The 21250-nt window shown below is 40.8% G+C and overlaps 1 protein-coding gene across 1 annotated transcript in view; it reads left to right on the top strand.

Moving 5' to 3' along the window:
- The window catches only part of ddx43 (DEAD (Asp-Glu-Ala-Asp) box polypeptide 43), a 72762-nt gene that overhangs the window by 45890 nt on the left and 5622 nt on the right, over positions 1 to 21250 (top strand). Inside the window, exons 12-14 of the mRNA XM_043680581.1 lie at positions 1041 to 1168; positions 6459 to 6568; positions 16455 to 16593. Coding sequence (XP_043536516.1) covers positions 1041 to 1168; positions 6459 to 6568; positions 16455 to 16593 — 377 coding nt within the window. The remainder of the gene's footprint in view (positions 1 to 1040; positions 1169 to 6458; positions 6569 to 16454; positions 16594 to 21250) is intronic.

The raw sequence follows: 21250 nt of genomic DNA, 5'->3' as shown, positions 1-21250 counted from the left end.
CCCGTGTCTGCGTGGGTTTCCTCTGGGTGCTCTGGCTTCCTCCCACAGTCCAAAGATGCACAGGTTAGGTGGATTGGCCATACTAAATTGTCCATAGTGTTCAGGGATGTGTAGGTCAGGAGTAAATGTAGAGTAATGGGATGGGCCTAGGTGGGTTACTCTTTTGGAGGGTCAGGTGGACTTGTTGGGCCAAATGGGCTGTTTCCACACTGAAGGGATTCCATGAACTTACAAGCAGTGGAAAAACTGTCATGTGGAGTCAAGACAGCCAGGCCTATCGACAAAATTGCTGCAACTATTTCAATCGTGCATTGAAACATTATTTTGGAACAGCACAAGGTGACTAGAAAACAGGACTGAGGGATTTTAAATTACCCTAGTATGTGGGCAAGTTGGACAAATTGGGATTGCAGTCCCTTGACTTGAGAAGATTCTGGGTTATCTGATTGAATCGATGAAGTAATTCAACAAGTTAGAGAGAAGATATTTTCCTCTGGTAGTAAGGAGTCTTGGATAAGGGGCACAAACTTAAAATTTCAGCTAGGCCACTGAGAGATGGTATCACAAGCATTTCTTCATGCAGAGTATTGGAAATCGGAAACTCTCTTCCTCCAGAAAGCAGTTGGTGATGATGGTCAGTTGGAATTTTCCAGGCTAAGGATCAATAGATTTTTGTTCAGGTTCAAAAGATATGGAGCAGAGGCAGGTAAATGGATCTGAGTTGCTGATCAGTCATGTTCTAATTAAATGGTGAAGTTGAAAGGTCTTCTCTGTAGTTTGAATGCTCATGTTTTAGGGAATGTGAATTTGTGTAAATTCAACAATCTTGGGGGAAGACATGGCAAAAGGAAATGGTGTGGAATGTACTGTCAGTGCAACTTGTACTTCCTCAATATTGGAGTATATAGCTTTGCTAAATCTTCCCAGTGATGCTAAATACATAACATGTTAATGCCATAATTAAATTGCCACGCTGAATGTGTTTCTATGACACAGTAGAAGAGTGCTTGTTGGAAGCAAATTCATTATGTTTTTCTCAGGCAGTGGAAACGGTGGAACAGCATGTACTAGTTATCCCTGAAGAAGAGAAAAGAAGCTACACACTTCACTTCATTGAGTCCATGAACCCTGAAGACAAAGTCATCATCTTTGTGGGAAGAAAGCTCACGTATGTTGGGTACTAACTATGTTCATGGAGGTGTACTTAGCTCAATTCTCGTCATTTATTTTTCTGACAGTCTGAAAGTTTTCAAAAGCTCAGAGATTCTGGCAGTGAACTTGTTGATGCAAAGTTGAGTGATGTTAGGCCCATGGCAATTAAGTTGCTGTGGGTAAGGCTACCCTGGTATATTTAATCATAGTAGTTCATTGCTCTTTAAGGGCATAGTACCTGAAGCAATAGTCTAGCTCAGGATCTGAGGCAATTAAGAGGTCAGATTAGAGAAAGAAAGCAAGATTTGTATTTGTTTGGCACCTTTAGGACTTCAGGATGTCCCAAATCTTTCACAGCCAAGTTTTATGTTTATCCTGGGATGTGAGTATTGCTGGCTGGTCGTCTGGTATTTATTGTTCATTCCTAGTTGCCCTTGAGAAGATGTTGGTGAGCTGCTTTCTTGAACTGCTGCAGTCCGTGTGCTGTAGGTTGACTCACAATGCCGTTAGGGAGGGAATTCCAGGCTTTTGACTGAGTGACAGGAAAGAAGCAGCAATGTGTTTTGAAGTCAGGGTGATGACTGTTTTGGATGCCTTTCAGGGATGGTGTTGCCATATATCTGTTGCCCTTCTAGCTGAATTGGTCATGGGTTTAGAAGGTGCTGTCTAAGAAGTTATCATGAATTTCTGCAGTGCATCTTGTAGGTAGTACACACTGCTGCTACTGAGCATTGGTGGTGGAGGGAGTGGATGTTTGTGGAATTAAATACTTTTGTAGTTTGCTGTGTTGTGCTGGAAGAAATATGGTAGCTAATTTACACACACAGTCCCATGCCAACAATGTGCTGATGACCAAATAATCTGCTGATCATTTTGGCTGAAAAACAAGTATTGGCCAGGACAACTAGGGTTCATCGCATTACAATGGGGGCTGCGTGAGTTGTATAATTTTCCACATGCAAGTTAATTGCATATTTTCTCCCATAGTTGATTCCTGACTTATTTCCTTTTATTTTAAAACACTTTGTTTTAACAGAGTCCCAGACTTCACGTAGTGTGGTTATAGCTGGGAACAATGGTAGCAACAAATGCAATCTCAATTTAGTTCCCAGTTACCCCAAAAGAAATCTCAAGGTTATTTTTAAAATCAAGTATCTGGCTGAATAGTAACTTTCAAAAGGGAATTGGATTGAGTACTTTAAAACCAAATTGTGTCGGGCTATGGAGAAAGAATAGAGGAGTGGACAAATTGAATAGTTCGATCAAAGAGACATCAGAGGAAAAATGGTTGAATTGATGGACATCTTCTGTGCTGTAAGATTCTATATAAGTTAAAATATTTCTGGGTCATTTGATTTGACTGTAAAAGACGACCAGTGATAAAGGTGGAACTCTAAAGAGAATTCTTTCAAATGTAAACACTAATTAATCTTTATTGGATGATGGTTTATTGCAAATCACTAGCTGGACTTCTGTAGAGAAGTGCTTCTAGCAGAGTGGAAGAATGTTCAATTATTGCTTCACATCAAGTCTACAACAAAGAAACCAGGCCCATGTCCAACCACACTTCACCAGTCTTAAGAGCAAGATTCTTCCCACCCTTCCTCATCGAACACAATCAGGGTAAAGGTTTTCGTGTCTAATTTGCTTTTCACTGTCTAATTACACCAAAGTTGATAAAGTCTCACGTAAAGCCTGTTGTTATTTACTCTGTATGCTTGAATTCTGACTTGTTTCTGAACTTGTAGTGACATTGTGTAGGGTGGTTTTAGTTTAATGTTTCATATCTATGTAGATTAGCTCGTTGAGCTTGAAGGTTTGTTTTCAGATATTTTGTCACCATACTAGATAACCTAATCAGTGAGAGCCTGTGGTGAAGTGCTGGTGGTATGTCCAGCCTCTCTATTTATAGGTCTTGGTTTCTTATGGTGGGTGATATCATATCTGTTTTTTTTTCAAGGGAAGGTAGATAGATCTAAATCAATATGTTTATTGATGGAGTTCTAGTTAGAATGCCGTGCCTCTAAGAATTCTCGTCCGTGCCTTTATTTCTCCTGTCCTAGGATGTGTGTGTTGTCCCAGTCAAAGTGGTGTCCTCCTTTCTCTGTATGTATAAAAATTAGTGAAAGTGGGTCGTGTCTTTTGGTGGGCAGTTGGTGTTCATGTATCCTGGTGGCGCGTTTCCTGCTAGTTGTCCGATATAGTGTTTTTTACAGCTCTTGCATGGTATCTTGTAAGTGACGTTAGTTTTGCTGGTGGCATCTATTGGATCCTTTAGGTTCATTAGTTGCTGTTTAAGTGTGTTGGTAGATTTGTGGACTAGTATGGTGCCGAGGGATCTGAGTAGTCTGGAAGTAGTTTGTTGTAAGGTAATGTGGCTATAGCTTTTGGTTGTGTTGTGTCTACTTGCTTGGGTTTGTTTCTGAGGAATCGGTGGATTGTGTTTATTGGGTGCCCATTTTTCTTGAAAACATTGGATAGATATTTTTCTTCTGCTTTTTGTAGTTCTTGAGTGCTGCAGTGTAATGTAGCTCATTGAAATAATGTCTTGATGCAGCTGCATTTGTGGATGTTGGGGTGATTGCTTCTGAAGTTAAGTCTTTGTGTTGTGATTGTTGTTTTTCTGTAGATGCTGGTTTGAAGCTTTCTGTTAACTGCACGTTCAACTGTCACGTCGAGGAATGGCAGTTTATTGTCATTCTCCTCCTCTTTTGTGAATTCTATGCCTGTCAGGATATTGTTCATGGTGTTATTTGTTTCCTCTAATTTATTCCATTTTGTGACGACAAAGGTGTCATCTACATAGTGGTCCCAAAGTTTGGGTTTGATAGATGGGAGGTCAGCTTGTTCAAGTCTCTGCATTACTGCTTCTGCTCGGAGTCCTGATATTGGTGATCCAATAAACACAATCCACCGATTCCTCAGAAACAAATCCAAACAAGCATACACAACGCAACCAAAAGCTATAGCCACATTGTGTTACATCAAACACATATCAGAAATGACTTCCAGACTACTCAGACCCCTTGGCATGGTAGCCCACAAACTTACCAACACACTAAAACAGCAACTAATGAACCTAAAGGATCCAATAGATACCACCAGCAAGACTAACATCATTTACAAGATGTTACAAGAACTGTAAAAAACACTATCGGACAACTAGCAGGAAACATGCCACCAGGATACATGAACACCAACTGGCCACCAAAAAACACGACCCACTATCACTAGTTTCTATACATACAGACAAATAAGGACACCACTTTGACTGGGACAACACACATATCCTAGGACAGGCAAAACAAAGACATGGACGAGAATTCTTAGAGGCATCGCATTCTAACCAGAACTCCATCAATAAACTCATCGATTTAGATCCTGTCTACCTTCCCTTGAAAAAAAGAACCAAAAATGACATCACCCACCTTAAGAAACCAAGGCCTATAAATAGAGAGGCTGGACATACCACCAGTGCTTCACCAGAGACTCTCACTGATGATGTTACCTATAATGATGACGAAACATCTGAAACCAAATCTTCCAGCTTAGCAAGCTAACTTACATACTTATCATCAATCTGAGCTACAAATTTTCTCAAAAATTGCTAATATTTAGTATAATTATAGAATGAAAATTTATTTTTAGTCTTTGATTGGGCAAGAGTTGATGCAAGCCAGGCATTCATGGCATTGTGTGAAATGATACAGGGGATGGAAAGGGAAATGCTCTTCAGCCTATCAACTTGTCCTTTCCAAAGTTAAATTAAATCTTTACAATTGGAAAGAACAGTATAATGTCAACCCTTTTCTGGTCTACATGCTGTACCTTTACACTGTCATTCTCAGACATGGGATCACCTTCCACATGAATGCTGTACCTCTCTCAACCCAACCATACTCTGTGCTCTGTCTGCAGTTTTTATGAACTGTTATTTCTTTTAGCTAAACATGGGAAGAGCAATGACATTATCATCAGTCCTGATGCGTCCTCCATTCTCTCTTCACTTGTTCCATTCCTACCTCAAATTAAACCTGATTATTGGTGTCCTAGTAGATGACAAATTGCACTTCAAACCCACATCTCTCCAGCGATATTTCCATATCCATGATGATGTCCATCTCCACCCCTACCTCGCCTATCTGTCACTGAAACCTTCATCCATATGTTTGTCATTTTGACTAATTCAGTACTCTGACAGTCACCTATACTGCACTGTACTTAATGAACTTGCACTCGTCCAAAACTCTATGGTCAGCAATGTCTTTCATTTAATACTCCCATCCTACAAACCTTTCCAGGTGATATACCCTAATGATCTGTTCCTTGTCACTTCCATCTAACATTCCACTCAAAACATCCAAAGTAAAACCTTTATTTCTTTAATTCTTTTTTAATACATCCCAATTCCTCTAACCAGTCATTGGCTACATTGCCTTTGGCTGACAAGGATCTAAACTCTGGAATTGTCTACCTAAATCTCTTTGCCCTTCTATATATTAAGACACTCCTTAAAATCTAGCTCTGCAACCAAGCTATTTGTCCTTCTGTTTCCTCGAGCCTGAGCTCTTATTTTTTTTTCATTCCATTTTGATGAAGGGTTTTCAGATTCCCTTCTATGATTGTCATAGTATGAATGTCAGTGTTCTAAAAAAAATTTATAATGCTGTTCAGTTTGTGGAGGAAAATACTGAAACAAATTGTCCAAAGATGTTTCATTTCTGCTGAATCGAAATCCAACCGCTCAAATGACTCAACTTGTAATATTACATCAATCAATTTTATTGTGAGCTTGCCTCCAACAAAACGTTTCTCAGAATCCGGAAGAGGATTGGCCAGATGGTTGGAAATCGAAACAGTGCAGGCCGCTTTGTGGTTTTGTAAGAATGTCTCACTGAATTGAAGTCTTAATTAACCTTTTAGTTTCTGATTTTTATTTGCAATATTACATGACTCAGCAACATGCTCTAATCTTCCACAAACTCTGCCGGAAAAGCATTTTTTGGCAAACTCTGATTGCCTATCTAAATTGTGGCTTGGAGAAAGGTATAGAACCTGTATAGCCTGCAGCTGCTTAAACAATTATATGACAGTTTAATAAATTGTCTACCACGCCATCAAATACCATGGCAGAGCTGAAGCTACTTTGCATGACTCAGCAAATCTCTGCAGCAAGTACTTGTCAATATTTGATGGTCCCCCACATTTCCCTTGTCAGTCAGGGGAACTGTTTGGAGAGGAAGTTTCCTTATTTTATTCAAAGGTTTTGGAAGGTGACTAATTGAATATTGTTTGTACCCATGTAGAGCTGATGATTTGTCAAGTGATTTCAGTCTGCAAGGGATCCCAGTGCAGTCTCTTCATGGTGACCGGGAGCAATACGATCGAGAGCAGGCCCTGGAAGATTTTAAGGAAGGTACTGCGAAGGGGGATTTCTGTAACCAGTTTCTGGGGTAGTTCTTTATGAATTTTTAAAAATATGTGGATCATTTGAAAATTTGACCATTATGAGCTCTTCAACTGCTTGGCAACTTTTAGCTATTTCTCACTGTCTCTTGTACATAGTTTCAGCGCAGAATCTCTTCCGCAGTCATCATGGAAACCAGTCATATGTGGTTGAGTGGGAGGAACAATTAAGATGATGGAGCATTGGCATGTGTCTAGAATTTAAATCACCTGACTTTATAGAACATAGAAAAATACAGCGCAGTACAGGCCCTTTGGCCCTCGATGTTGCGCCGATCCAAGCCCACCTAACCTACACTAGCCCACTATCCTCCAGACTTTCTATCACTAACCACCCCAGGCAGTAAATAACCTTTTTATTTCACCTTAATGTTTTCATGACTAATTTTTTTTCAAAACCATTCAAAGAAAATTACGCATTTTAGTGACCTAATTACTCTCCAGGGTAGTAAATATCACAAAACAAGCTGTTTTTATTTGAACAAAATGCATATTTGTGGTTGTGTCCCACTAGAAACTTCAGGACAACAGTTGATAATGCAATTTAACAAACAGTTTACGAGAGACTACAATCAGAAAGAGTTTGATAAGAATTCCAGAAGATAGCAAAAATATCAAATTGGAAGGGGCTGCTGGAATATTAAAGCATAGGAGCATATTAGCAATAGGGGAGTGTTTTTTTTAATCTGTTTGTGGGATATGACCCTTGTTAACTAGACCAGCATGTATTATCCATCCCTGAAGCCTGAGAGAAACTGGTGCTAAGCTGCCTTTTTGAACTGCTGCAGCCATTGGGGTATAGATACAACCATAGTGCTGCAGGGAGGGCTTTCCAGGATTTTAGAGAGAATAGGCTGGATGTTGTGTAACTTGGAGAGGAGCTTGCAGGTGTTTTGGATATTTCCCACTTACCAGCTGAAGCATGAATTTTGTGCAAGTCTTGCTGCATTTGGGCATGGAACTCTTTCAGTATCTGACAAATTGTAAGTGATGTTGAACATCTGTGCATTCATCAGGAAACCATAGAACCAGAGAACCCTGACAGTGTGGAAACAGGCCATTTGGTCCAACAAGTCCACTCTGATCCTCTGAAGAGTAATCCTCCCAGACCTATTCCCCAACTCTATTACTCTACATTTACCCCTGACTAGTGCATCTAACCCACACATCCCTGAACGCTATGGGCAGTCTAGCATGGCCAATTCACTTAACTTGCACATCTTTGGATTGTGGGAGGAAACCGAAGCACCCAGAGGAAACCTACACGGACACAGGAAGAATGTGCAGACTCCACACAGACAGTGGGTCGAGGCTTGAATCGAATCCAGGTCCCTGGTGCTGTGAGGCAGCAGTGCCAACCACTGGGCCGACATATCGTCCAAAGGATGGAGATCCTTCATTGCTGGATGGTATCAAACCAACAACCTTCTGATTAACAGCTGAAGTGCGACCCTGTTGTTCCATAGACTCTGGCACGTTTCCACTTTTGCCCTTGTGGCGGAGAGAAGGGAATTGATGAAGCAGCTAAAGATGTTTGAGCCTAGGATAGTCCCCTGAGGAACTCTAGTAGTACTGTATTGGGACTGATAATTAGCTTCCAACATTTACAATCATTTCCCTTGGACTAGATATGATCGCAACAAATGAAGAGTTTACCCCTGCTCACACTTGCCTTTAGATTTACCAGGGCTTCATGATCAGTCAAATGTGGCCTTGATGTCAAGGTTGGTCACTCTCACCTCACCTATCTTCTGGTGTTCATGTTTAGACCATGGCTGTAATGAGGTCAGGGGTCAAGTGGGCCCTGGTCGATCCAAAATCGAGCGTAAGTAATCAGGCGATTTCTTTGCAAGGGATGTTTGATAGCATTATCAACAATGCCTCCATTCCTTTGATAGTCAAGATTAACCTGATGAGGCTTTAGTTGGTCAGTTTTGGCTTGTCCTGCTTTTTCTTTACAGATCATGGGCGGCACAGTGGTTAGCACTGCTGCCTCACAGTGCCAGAGACCCGGGTTCAATTCCCGCCTCAGGCGACTGACTGTGTGGAGTTTGCACGTTCTCCCCGTGCCTGCGTGGGTTTCCTCCGGGTGCTCCGGTTTCCTCCCACAGTCCAAAGATGTGCAGGTCAGGTGAATTGGCCATGCTAAATTGCCCGTAGTGTTAGGTAAGGGGTAAATATAGGGATAATGTTTCCACACTGTAATGTAATCTAATCTAATCTAGTCAGTTTTCAGATTGTTGAGTAGATGTCAGTGTTGCTACTGTGTGTAGGAACCATTTGTTCCAATGGGGCACAACTAATTCTGAAGCATAAATTTTCAGTGCTATTATCAGAATGTTGTCAAGGCCCATAACCTTAGCAGTATACGGTGCCTTCAGCTGGCTCTTGATATCAAGTGGAGTCAATTAAACAGGTTTAAGATGAGCATCTGTGATGCTGGGGATTTCGGAAGGAGGCTGAGGTAGATCATCTATTCAGCACTGCTTGCTAAAGATTATTGTAAAGTCCTATAGCTTGAATTTTGCGTTGATGAGCTGGGCTCCCATATCTTTGAGAATAGGGGTGTCTGTGCAGCCTCTAGCTCCTGTTAGTTTGTTTAAATGTCCACTCCCATAAACATCTAGAAGTGACTGAGCTTTTTTTAAAAAATTATTTCTTGGAATGTAGATGCATGGTATTTATTACCTATTCTTAATTACCCACAGTGCAGTTAAAGAACAGCCCCATTGCTATGAGTCTACAGTCACATGTAGGTGACACCTGGGGGGGTTGGCACATTAAAACCCATCCTTTAGGGAAGGTAATGCCAGTCAACATGTTCACTATTAGATTAGTTTTTTATTCTACTATTTTGTTGAATTCAAATTTCACTGTCTGTCATGGGAATCGAACCACTGTCCCCAGAATATTAACTTGGAGTTCTGGATTATTAATCCAATGATATTGCTGCTTTGCAACTGTCTCCCAGAGCCACCACCTCACCTCCACACAGCTCCGATCTGATCGATTGGTTGTGGAATCCTTCCATCTATCACTTGCTCCTACCACTGCTTAACATGCAAACAGTCTGTGTAGTAGTTTCACCAGGTTGACACCTCACATTTAGGTATACCCGCTGCTGTTGCTAGCTTTCCCTCCACACTTTTCATTGAACTTGAACCCCAGGGTGAAAATGTAGTGAATGTTTTTGTCTGTGGTTCATGACTACAAGAAATAGGAGCAGGAGTAGTGTATGCAGCCCACAATGTTTAGCTTTTGTGTAATCCTCTTCATAATTTAACTTTTGGCATCCAGGTGTTTTTTTTTTGGCAAATCAATGTAGAACCATACCGGAAGTCAAGATAGGCCTGTCATCCTGTGAGATCTATTCTTAGCTATCCACATGTACCCAGAGAACCCCTGAATTGTCTTCCCACTCGAGCATGATTGCCTCTACTGCAGGCACTCCTCTTTCTCATCTACATGCTACCCCTCAGCAACGTCATCTGTAAACATGAGATTCCATGTGTGTATTGAGAACACTCAGCTGTATCCCATCCTTGATCTCTCCACTGCCTCTAAATTATCAAACTATCTTTCCGATATCCAATGTTATCAATGCCAGGAATGCCATAGCTACTGTCTTTGGTCCTCACCACAAGCTCCCTGCTCTCAGGTGACTGTTCCTTTCCTTTGCCTGTTGAAGCTGAACCAACCTTTTTTCAATTATGCTTACTCACCCCTGTCTAGACCATGCCCCTGCTGAACATGATCCATCACCACCACTTCTTGTATCAAAACACTACTCTTTTAGTCCAGATTGTGAGTTGGTTAGTGAGTAGTCATCCTTGGTTCTCCAGCAGCCATCCTACCACACGATAGACTCAAAAAAAAAATTGAGTATTGACAATTAGTGTGGAATAAAAGTACCAAGATTTACAGACAAGGAATAGGGAGCTCAGCATACCACGTGAGCAATCCATTCTGCTTTGTTGCTTGGGGATTCAGCAGTCTGGGAGAATCCCAGTGTTCTGTCCTTCTCATCAATTCCATGAGAAAGATGATGAATTGCTGAAATCTCCTAAACAGTGTTGCCAGATTGAAAGGTGGACCGTGAACTGGTTAATGTCCATGCCAGCAGTGTCTTTTTTTTTATTGATAGTGTCATTCGCTGGACAAGCATTTATTGCCCATCCTTAATTGCCCAGAGGGCAGTTAAGAGTTAACCATATTGCTGTGGGTCTGGAGTCACATGTAGGCCAAATCAGATAAGGATGACAGATTTCCTTCCCTAAAGAGCATTTGTGATGGCTTTTCCCTAACTATCAGGTAATTCATGGTCATCATTAAACTCTTATTTCCAGACAATTATTGAATTCAAGTTCCATCATTTGCCATGGCGGGATTCAAACCTAGGATCCCGAAACATTATCTTGGGTCTCTGGATTAATTGTCTAGCAATAATACCAGTATGCCATTGTCTACCCCTGTAAAATGCGTTGAGGCTATGTTAGCAACATAAGAAATCGGAGCAGGGATTCAGCCCCTCAACCTCCCTCTGCTGTTCAATAAAAGTGTGGCCTTAACTCCTCTTTCATGCCAGTTCCTCATTGCACTCAACTGTACCATTTTTCAAAATCTAACTAGCTCCTCTTTAAATACTTTGTGATCTAGCCTTCAAGACCCTTTGTGTAGTGAATTGTAAACATTCAGTATCCTCTGAGGGGGAAAAAAAAATCCATTGCATCGTTAAATCAGCTTTAAGTGACCCCTCCTTGAGCAATATGTCCCTTGGACCAAGACTCCCCCACTCATGGAAATGTGTTCACAACATCTATCCTGTGATTCTTCTAAATAGAGCCGTAGAGCTGTACAGACCCTTTGGTCAGCATGGACAAGTTGGACCAATATCCTAAATTAATCTAGTCTCATTTGCCAGCATTTGGCCCATATTCCTCTCAGCCCTACCTATTCATATGCCCATCCAGATGCCATTTATATGTTGTAATTGTACCAACTTCCACCACTTCCTTTGGAAGCTCATTCCATACGCACACCACCCTCTGCGTGAAAAAGCTGTCACTTTAGGTCCATTTTAAATCTTTCCTCTCTCACCTTAAACTTATGCTCTCTAGTTCTAGACTCCCCTACTCCATGAAAGACCTTGCCAATTTACCCTATTCATGACCCTTGTGATGTTATGAACCTCTATAACATCACCTCTCCATCTCGGACCCTCCAGCCCACTCAGCCTTTGCCTATAGCTCAAACCCTCCAACCCTTGTAACATCCTTGTAAATCTTTTTCTGCACTCTTTCAAATATCACAACATCCCTCCTATAGCAGAGGGACCAGAGTTGAACACAGTATTCCAAAAGTGATCTAACCAATGTCCTGTACAACCTCAACATGACATCCCAATTCCTTTTCTCAAGCAATGAACCTGTTCAGCCGTTCTTAATAAGTCAACCACTTTCTCCCAGAATTCAACCGAGAATCTCTTTGCCTCCAATGCCAGTATATCCTTAACACCCTGAACAGTTTTAACAAGACTTTCCTCTTGTTGAATTCCAAACCACAATAAATAAAGGTCAAAATTCAGTTAGCTTTTTTAATTACTTGCTGCATGTAGAATCTTAGAATTTTGCTAAGTCTATTGAGTCTGCATTAACAAAAGCTACTCTAAATCTACACCATCGCTTGGCACGTTGCCTTGAATGTTATGACATTTCAAGTGCTCATCCAAGTACTTTTCCAAAGGTTGTGGTTTCCTGCCTCAACTATCCTCTCAGGCAGTACATTCCAGACAACCCCAGCCCCAGGAAAACATTTTCCTTAAATCTTCTCTAAATTGCCTGTGGGTTACCTTATCATTATGCCCCCTTGTATTCAACCTTCAGCTGCTTTCTGTCCACCCTGTGCTTACTCCTCATAATAGCATATACCTCAATATGGACCCCTCTCTGCCTTCTCTGATCTAAGGAAAACAACCCAAGTTTATCCAGCCTGTCTTCATAGCTATAGTATTCCACCCTAGGTAATATCCTGTTGAACCTCCTCTGCACCCACTCCAGTGCAATCACATTCTTCCTATAGTGTGGCAGCCACCAGCTGTGACATAAGTAAAGTTTTAAACTGCTGAAGATGGTCTCTCTGCTCATAATCTATGTCACGACTGATAAAGGCAAATGGAGTGTAATATGGGAAAATGCAAAGTTGTTCATTTTGAAAGGGAGAACAAAAGCACAGAATATTGTTTAAATGGAGAGAAACTGCAGAAAGCAGTACCAGAAAGCAACTTGGGGATTCTTGTGCACGAAACACAGAAAGCTAACACATAGGCGCAGCATGTAATCATAAAGGCTCATGCAATGTTGATATTTGTTTTTAGGTGGTTGAAGTTTAAGAGTTGGGAAGTCTAACTGCAACTCTACAAAAGTGCTAGTGAGACCACATCTGGAGTACTGTGAGCAGTTTTGATCCTTTTATTTGATAATTTCATTGGAGGCAGTTCAAAGAAGGCCGTCAAGGATGCTTCCTAGTGTGGAGGGATTGCCTTACAATGAAAAGGCTAAACTACTTGGGGCCTGACATATCGGAGTTCAGAAGAATGAGAGGTGATCTCAATGAAACATATAAGATTCTTAAGGGTCTTGACAAGTTGAATGCTGAGAGAGAGTTCCCCCTCTTGGAAGAGTCTAGCCTCAGAATGAAGGGGTGCCAATTTAAGACTGAAATGAATTTCTTTTGAGGGTTGAAAGTCTTTGGAATTCTTTGCCACAGGGAACTGTGGGGGACAGTCCTTGTGTATATTTAAGGCTGAGATAGATAGATTTTTGATCTGTAGGGCAATCGAGTGTTATGGGGAAGGGGCAGGAAAGTGGATGTGAAGAATGTTGGATCTTATTGAATGGCAGAGCAGGCTCGAGAAGCCACACTGCCTAGTCTTGTTCCTATTTTTTGTGGGTAAACGCAGGATTAGGGAGGCTAGATTCAGGGGGTCACATTCACAGGGTCTGGAATAGGCTACTTAGGACTGATATAAGAAAAAATTTATTCACCAAGTGTGATGAACCTGTGGAATCCTCTGTTACAGAAAACAGCTGAGGCTAAAACATTGCATGTTTTCAAGGAAGTATTAACAGTAGTTTATAACACTAAAAGGATCAAAGGGTATGGGACGTGATGGAAACAGGGCACTGAGTTACATGTTCAGCCATGATCATTTTGAATGGCAGAGTGGGCTCAAAGGGCTGAATGGATTCCTTCTGCTCCTGTTTACTTTGTTTTTCATCTCTCCATTTAAACAATAGTCTACCTTTTGATTCTTCCTATCAAAATTCATGACTCCACATTGTAAACTCCATCTGCCTAGTTTTGCCCATTCACTCAACCTAACTATACCCCCTTGCAAATATCTTATATCCTCCTAGCAACATGTCCTCCTGTCTGTCTTCGTAGAGTCAACAAATTTGGACTCGTCACATTCTGCTCACGCCTCAAAATCATTAATATAAATTGTAAATGATTGTTACTCTGGGACTGATACCCCTGACACTCCACTAGTTACATCTTTCCAACCATCCATTCCATTTCTGCCTTTGTGGAATAATCTTTTATATGGAAACCTCTCGAATTCTTTCTAAAAATCTAAATACATCAAATCTATTGGTTTCTCTTTATCAACTCTGCTTGTTATACCCTCAAAGAACTCTATCAAATTTGTCAGACATGATTTCCTTTCCATGAGAATTGTGACAAACATGTCTAAATGTCCTACCATTTCTTCCTTTGATAGTAGTTTGTGGCAGTATTCCAATGACAGATGTAAAGCGAATTGTCTCTCTCCCTTCTTGAGAAGGGACAGTGTACTGCTGTTTTAATCCTCTGAATTCTGGAATATTTTGACCAATACCCCCATTATCTCTTCAGCCACTTCCTGTAAACCTCTTGATTGCAGGCCATCAGGTCATTCAATCCTATTAGTTTGTCAAATACTTTATCCCGCGTGATAGAGACGGTTACAAGACATTTCTTCCCATTAGCACCTTGTCTATCTGTTATTTTTGTAATGTTTACCATGAAGATTGATTCATATTATTGATTTAAATTATCTGCCATTTCCCTATTCCCCATTCTCAATACTTCAGTCACTTCCTTTTGGGAGTTCCATACTCACTTTAGATAGTCGTTTCATTTGATATTTCTTGACCCGTTTACTTCATAATCATTTGTTTTTCCTTTTTTATTAGCTTTTAGTTATGCATTAGTCATTCCGAAAAAGAAAAATCCTAATCCTCTGGCCTAACATTAGTTTTCACTACTTTTCATGTTTTAGTTTTCAGCTGAATACTATTATTAACAGCCTTTGTTATCAATGGGTAGTTCATCCTTCTCATCAAGTTCTTTTTTGATCAGAATAAATTTTACTGAGCATTATGAAATATCTGCTTAAACGTCTGCCACTGCTCACCCACTGACCTTCCCCTTGGTTTTATTTTCCCAGCTCAATTTAGACCACATTTTCTTCGTATCAATGTAATTGCTCTTATTTAATTGGAGGATACTGGTTTGATATGGAGTTGCTGACCCTTAAACTGAATTTGAAATTCTAGTAAGTTGTGATTGCTACCCAGACTATGAGCTCTCTTATTAATCCAACCTCATTACGCACTACTAGATCTAAAATAGCCTGTTCCCAGGTAGGTTCTGCAACATACAGCTCTAAGGATGAATCCCTGATGTGCTCAAGAAGTTCATCTTTCTTATTACCCTTGCCCATCTGATTTGTCATTACCTGGAAATAAGAATCACCCATAATAGTGGTGGAGTGCTTCTTACATGCCTCCTTTTTTAAAATCATATTTTTTGGGGACCTGTAGACAGTTTCCACCCATGATTTCTTCTCTTGACTCTTCCTTATTTCCACTCAAACTGATGGGTGAAATCATGACCTACTGTACCTACTGCACTGCTCATCACCACACTGATACCTTTAATGACATCGCTGTGTGGTCTGTGCCCCTATTCACAATGGGTGTAAGAACCTATTGGACAATGGCACTAATTGAGGCTCCTCGAAAGCTATGTTCTAGATTTCATATCTGTCTCACTCTCAGTCACATCTTTCTGTCCTTGACAACAAACCAAATTTGGTGTAATTAGTGAAGAGGTCTTACTGTCTCCTAAAACACAGTGTCAAAGTAAGTTTCCCCTGTGCCTGATGTGTCACCGTGTCTACAGTTTGGCTTCCAATTCATCAGCTCTGAGCTGAAGTCTCCTGAACAGCCAACACTTTCTGCAGATATGGTCTCCATGCACAGCATTCACTAGTCCCCACATGTTACAGCTACAATAAATCACCTGACTTGCCACCTCTATTCTATTAAAGTAATTGAATTGGATGTTAGAAATGAATTTCCTAACTGACTCTTCAGCTGTAATATTATCTCCTGATTTAAATCACTTGACCAATCAAAAGGAAAGGAACACCATCCAAATGCCTATCTATTTTCCTGTGATATCACGTTTCAGCTTTGACTGGTAGGGACAGGTTGAAGAGGCTCTCTCCTACTGGTTCTTATCTCCTGCTGCCTTTCTAACAAGATCCACTCTCCCAATCTGCTTCACAGTGATGATGATCTGCTGTTTACTCCTTTGTCTGCTTCATAGTTGTACTGACATGCGCATTCTTTCTAGCCCCAAAATAATCTACAAGTTGTTTCTGAATTTCAGAAATTTAGAAACTGAATTACAGTAGACTTAAAACTTAATGAGGAACAGTTGGGTTTACAAGAAGGATGCAAATGTTACTGTAGGCTTTGAAAATAAATGCAAACTTCTTTGCTCTCCAGGGAGAGTTCGGATTCTTATTGCTACTGATCTTGCATCTCGTGGACTGGATGTGCATGATATCACACATGTGTTCAACTTCGACTTTCCCCGCAACATAGAAGAGTATGTACACAGAATCGGGCGGACTGGCAGAGCAGGGTATGCACTGATCCTATGTCTTTCATCTGTGACTGTCAATCTAAATTTCTGCTGCCTCCCTGCTGTACATGTATTTACTTCACTTGCTAACCGTCTGTACTGTGTGTGCTGTATTGTTGGAGATGCTGCATGCTCAGATGAATGTAGAAGATCCTTGGGTACGATTTTGAAAAAAAGTGAGTTATCACTGATACCTTGGCTGTTTTTTTTTTTAAATACCTCCTTCAAAGTCACAATTAACAGAATATTTGTTTGTTGTTGTTTTAGATCGAATTGGTTTCCGGGCTCCCTATGCACCAACAGTGACATTTTAAAAATACTTGTTGGATGTAAAGAACTTTTGGAATGTTCTATCAGCATGAACAATGCTTTATAAATACAAGTCTTCATCACTTTTTCATGCTTTTCACACTTGTGTCAGAGGTGGCATCTCTCTCATTATCCCCTTTCTGTTCTGTAAATGTTAGCCATATAGTTGCAGGAAGCATTCATCTGCCTGTCTCACTGTTGCCCTTTTGCAATTGTATGCCATGAAAGGACACCTTTCACCTGCTCTGTTTTAAGGGATAAATACTGGCCAGAGGGTAAAACCCCTGCACTTCCTAAAAATTGATAAGGTAGAAAACCCTTCTCCAATTGCAATGTGGTAAACCTGTACATAGCTTTAATAACATTCACTGAGTATGCATTTAACTGTCTGTCACAAAGACAACACACCTTCCATGGTGCTAATTGCCAGCATTGTTCATTTTTTAAAGTATTATTATTGATCCCTATCACAATGATGGGGTATTTTCAAGTTGACTAATTCTCCAAATGTGAAAATGTCAGAAAATCCATGGAGAATTCTAAAATTATCTCATTGATTTATCACTTTTTACTTTGGTTGCTGTCAGAGGCCAGTGAAGGCTCAAGTATGTCAGGAGTGATGTACCAGTAACCGTATCTGACGGATGCCCTCCTGCATGTTCCTGACACCAAACAAAGGGACCCTGTTACTGAATTTGCAACTGCCTTAGACTCTATTTGCCACATCACTGCTCTTAATTCCCTCCATGCATTCTAATTGATCACCTTGGTAAGATTTGTAAATATAGGCAGTTTTGAAATTGCTCATCTTCAAATCATTGTAATAATAAGAAGGGTAACACTGACTTGTGTTGGCATTTGCTGACCAGCATCTCCCAATCTTTCCCATGATATTTTTCCATTAGTTCATTCTCTTTCATTCTGCCATCCTTCTTTCAGTTAGTGGTGGTGTGTCAGTCATACAATGGTAGTAACAATGGGTGCTTCTGAAGCCAATGTCTTTCATTTCCCTTCACCCCCAATTCCCCCTCCCCAAGTACCTGTTTGTTTTAGATTTTTTAGATTACTTACGGTGTGGAAACAGGCCCTTCGGCCCAACAAGTCCACACCGACCCTCCGAAGAGCAACCCACCCAGACCCATTCCCCTATATTTACCCCTTCACCTAACACTACGGGCAATTTAGCATGGCCAGTTCACCTAACCTGCACATCTTTGGACTGTGGGAGGAAACCGGAGCACCCGGAGGAAAGCCACGCAGACACGGGGAGAATGTGCAAACTTCACACACACAATTGCCCAGGGTGGGAATTGAACCTGGGTCTCTGGCGCTGTGAGGCAGCAGCGCTAACCACTGTGCCACTTTTTTTTCCTTTTTTATGATTTCATCCACCCCTTGTGTGTGAGATTGAAGAAGTTCAACCTCGAGTCTTCCTGACTGTGTTTCATTGTGTTGTGCTGAGTGGAATTTTTTTCTCTCCCTCTCGTTCACGTCACCATTTTCTGGCAGAACTGTTGTTTCGAAACAGCTTTTCTCAAACAATTAGTCATAGGGTTGGCAGAAATGGAGTAGTTTCTCTTGACTAAGTGATTGCAAGAGTCCAAAAGATTTTTGAAATAATTACTGATTAGTGTACATGGTCACTTTTTTTTGCTGAAGCTGCTAGCTAATGCAATAGAAAAATAAAAAACAACTACAACAGGAAGTATGTGGATCTAATTCGAAAAACTTATGGGTTTTTATATATCCTGTCAGGTTGGTAGTTTTGTGGCCTTATTGATTTCTTTAATGTGCTTTGGATTTGCAATATGATGGATTTTCCAGTTTTTTAAAAAAAAATTGCGAATGATTTTTGTGAAACAGGGTTATTAGTTTTAACACGTCAGTCTTGGAAAAAGTGTTTGTAAAAATCAAGGGTGTGTTTTATTCAAGTGGGTGATCCAGATTGTGAGAGAGTTATCTCTTGGGACGTTACGTTACCAGAAGTCTTTGAAGTTTTCTTTGTTCCCTTTTGCTTGTCATAGTTATTGATTTGTGTACACCATTCTCTGCTTGATAACTTAATAGATTCCCTTGAAGGAACTATACTAGAACACGTTGGTGTTTTGCAAAACAGTTAAGCATTCAAAAGCTCAGATGGCTCAATAAATCCTAAACACACACTTTGAAATAAATAAACATAATTTGAATTTGGTACGTTCCAGTCTGTGGTGTTCATGTAATCCAAGAGAGTTTCTTTTGTTTAAAAACAAGCTTCAGGTTAGGAACCCATTTTGCTCACCTTGAATTTGAATTGAGGATTGTGCTGAAGTGTTAGACTGTAATGCAAGCTGCACCGCACAAGATTTTATCGTGGGCGAAAATGTATAAAAGTGATCGTACAGCAAAGTTAAAAATCACACAACACCAGGTTATATAGTCCAACAGGTTTAATTGGAAGCACACTAGCTTTCAGAGCGTCGCTCCTTCATCAGGTGATAGTGGAGGAGTTGTATGATTTTTAACTTTGTACACCCCAGTCCAACACCGGCATCTCCAAATCATCATAGAGCAAGGTTTGGATATCTTTAACTCCATAGAATAAAACTTCAAGTGAATTTGACTATGGTACTAAATGTCGATTTCCTGCTCCTTGGATGCTGCCTGACCTGCTGCGCTGTTCCAGCAACACACTTTCAACTCATGAAATCATCCCCACTTGATAGTATTTTTTTTAATAAGTATGAAATTCAACAATATTCCATTGATGTGGTTTCACCACACCATATATTCCTTGAACTTTCCGTTCTTTGTCTCCATTTTGGTTGCATCACAAATGATGGCGCATTCTTCGTTTTAAAAAGAAGTCCTCCTGTTTACCTGTACATAAACATGAAACACTATTGTTCTCTTTTTGAAGACAGACAATAAACAAATGCCATATAGTGGAGTCAAGGAGAAAAGTTTTTGGTGTCCCATCTTATGCAGCCACAAGAACTCAACCAAGTTGTGGGTGACTTTTGGATGCAAAAGGAGGTTAAAATGGGACTATTTTTCCATTGTTTTGAGGGCACGTTGATTTTTTTTTAACATCTTGTGCCGCTTATATCTGTTCTAAGATTTTATTTTTCAGCAGCATATTTCACAGTGGATGTTGACTGTTTTGTTCAATTCCATTTTGTCTGATGACTTACATTGAGTTGAGTGGTTGGTTGCAAAGTGATTTTGAAATCCAAGTTTCAATGAAGTGAGTCTTCATGTTCATGAATTTATACTACTGCCTGGGAATGGAACTGTTTTCAGTCTAGGTAGCATCAGTGCCAACTGTTATGTGATCAGACTAAATAGATATAGTAAAATGGCTTTTTAAGGTCAGATTATGAGCTTCTCTACATGTTTCAGAACTAAATTGAGATTTCCATATTGAAAATATTTTCATGTAATTTCCATTTGTTTATATTGAATGTTGTAAAGTTTATTTGTGAAGCACCTGGGGATTTTTCTTATTTTTTCCTAATCAGACGTTAGTACACATCTATGAACAGGTAGGACTTGAACCCAGGCCTCCTGGCTATATAAGTGCAAAGTAATGCGGGTTTGCTACTACTATTTGTGTTGAATAACCACAAATATTATGCTACTAAAAACAGAAATAACCTCTAAACAGCGATCTGTTTAAATTATAAACAAAAGCATGCTTCAGAAGAAAGCGAGCGCTGCAGATGCTGGAGATCAGAGTCGAGACTATAGTGCTGGAAAAGCACAGCAGGTCAGGCAGCATCCAAGGAGCAGGAGAATCAATATTTTGGGCATAAGCCCTTCATCAGGAATGAGGCTTGTGGGTCGGGGTTGAGAGGTAAATGGGAGGGGTGGGGTTTGGGGGAAGGTAGCTGAGAAATTGATAGGTGGTTGAAGGTGAGGGAGAAGGTGATAAGTCAGAGGGGGGGAGTGATGGACCGGTCTGGAGGGCACTGTTGAGTTGGAAGCTTCAGACTGGGATAATACAGGAGGAGGAGAAGTGAGGAGACTGTTGAGGTCCGCATTTGTCCTGTGTGGTTGCAGGGTCCGGAGGCAGAATATCAGGCATTCCTCCTCCAGGTGTTGGGTGGTAAGGGTTTGGCCGTGGAGGAGGCCCGGGACCTGCATGTCCATGATGGAGTGGGAGGGGGAATTGAAGAGTTCAGTCACGGGACTGTGGGGTTGATGGGTGCGGGTGTCCCGGAGGTGTTCTCTGGGACAATCTGCGGGAGGGTGTTCTGTCTCGCCGATGTGGAGGAGACCACACCAGGTGCGGTGGGGATGCAGTGGACAGCATTGGTAGAGGTACAGGTAAATTTCTGGCTGGTGTGGGGAGGGGGGGTCCCTTGGG

This window comes from Chiloscyllium plagiosum, chromosome 3 (assembly GCF_004010195.1).
Source record: "Chiloscyllium plagiosum isolate BGI_BamShark_2017 chromosome 3, ASM401019v2, whole genome shotgun sequence".
Classification (NCBI taxonomy): Eukaryota; Metazoa; Chordata; class Chondrichthyes; order Orectolobiformes; family Hemiscylliidae; genus Chiloscyllium; species Chiloscyllium plagiosum.
This window is presented reverse-complemented; position numbering and strand designations above follow the sequence as displayed.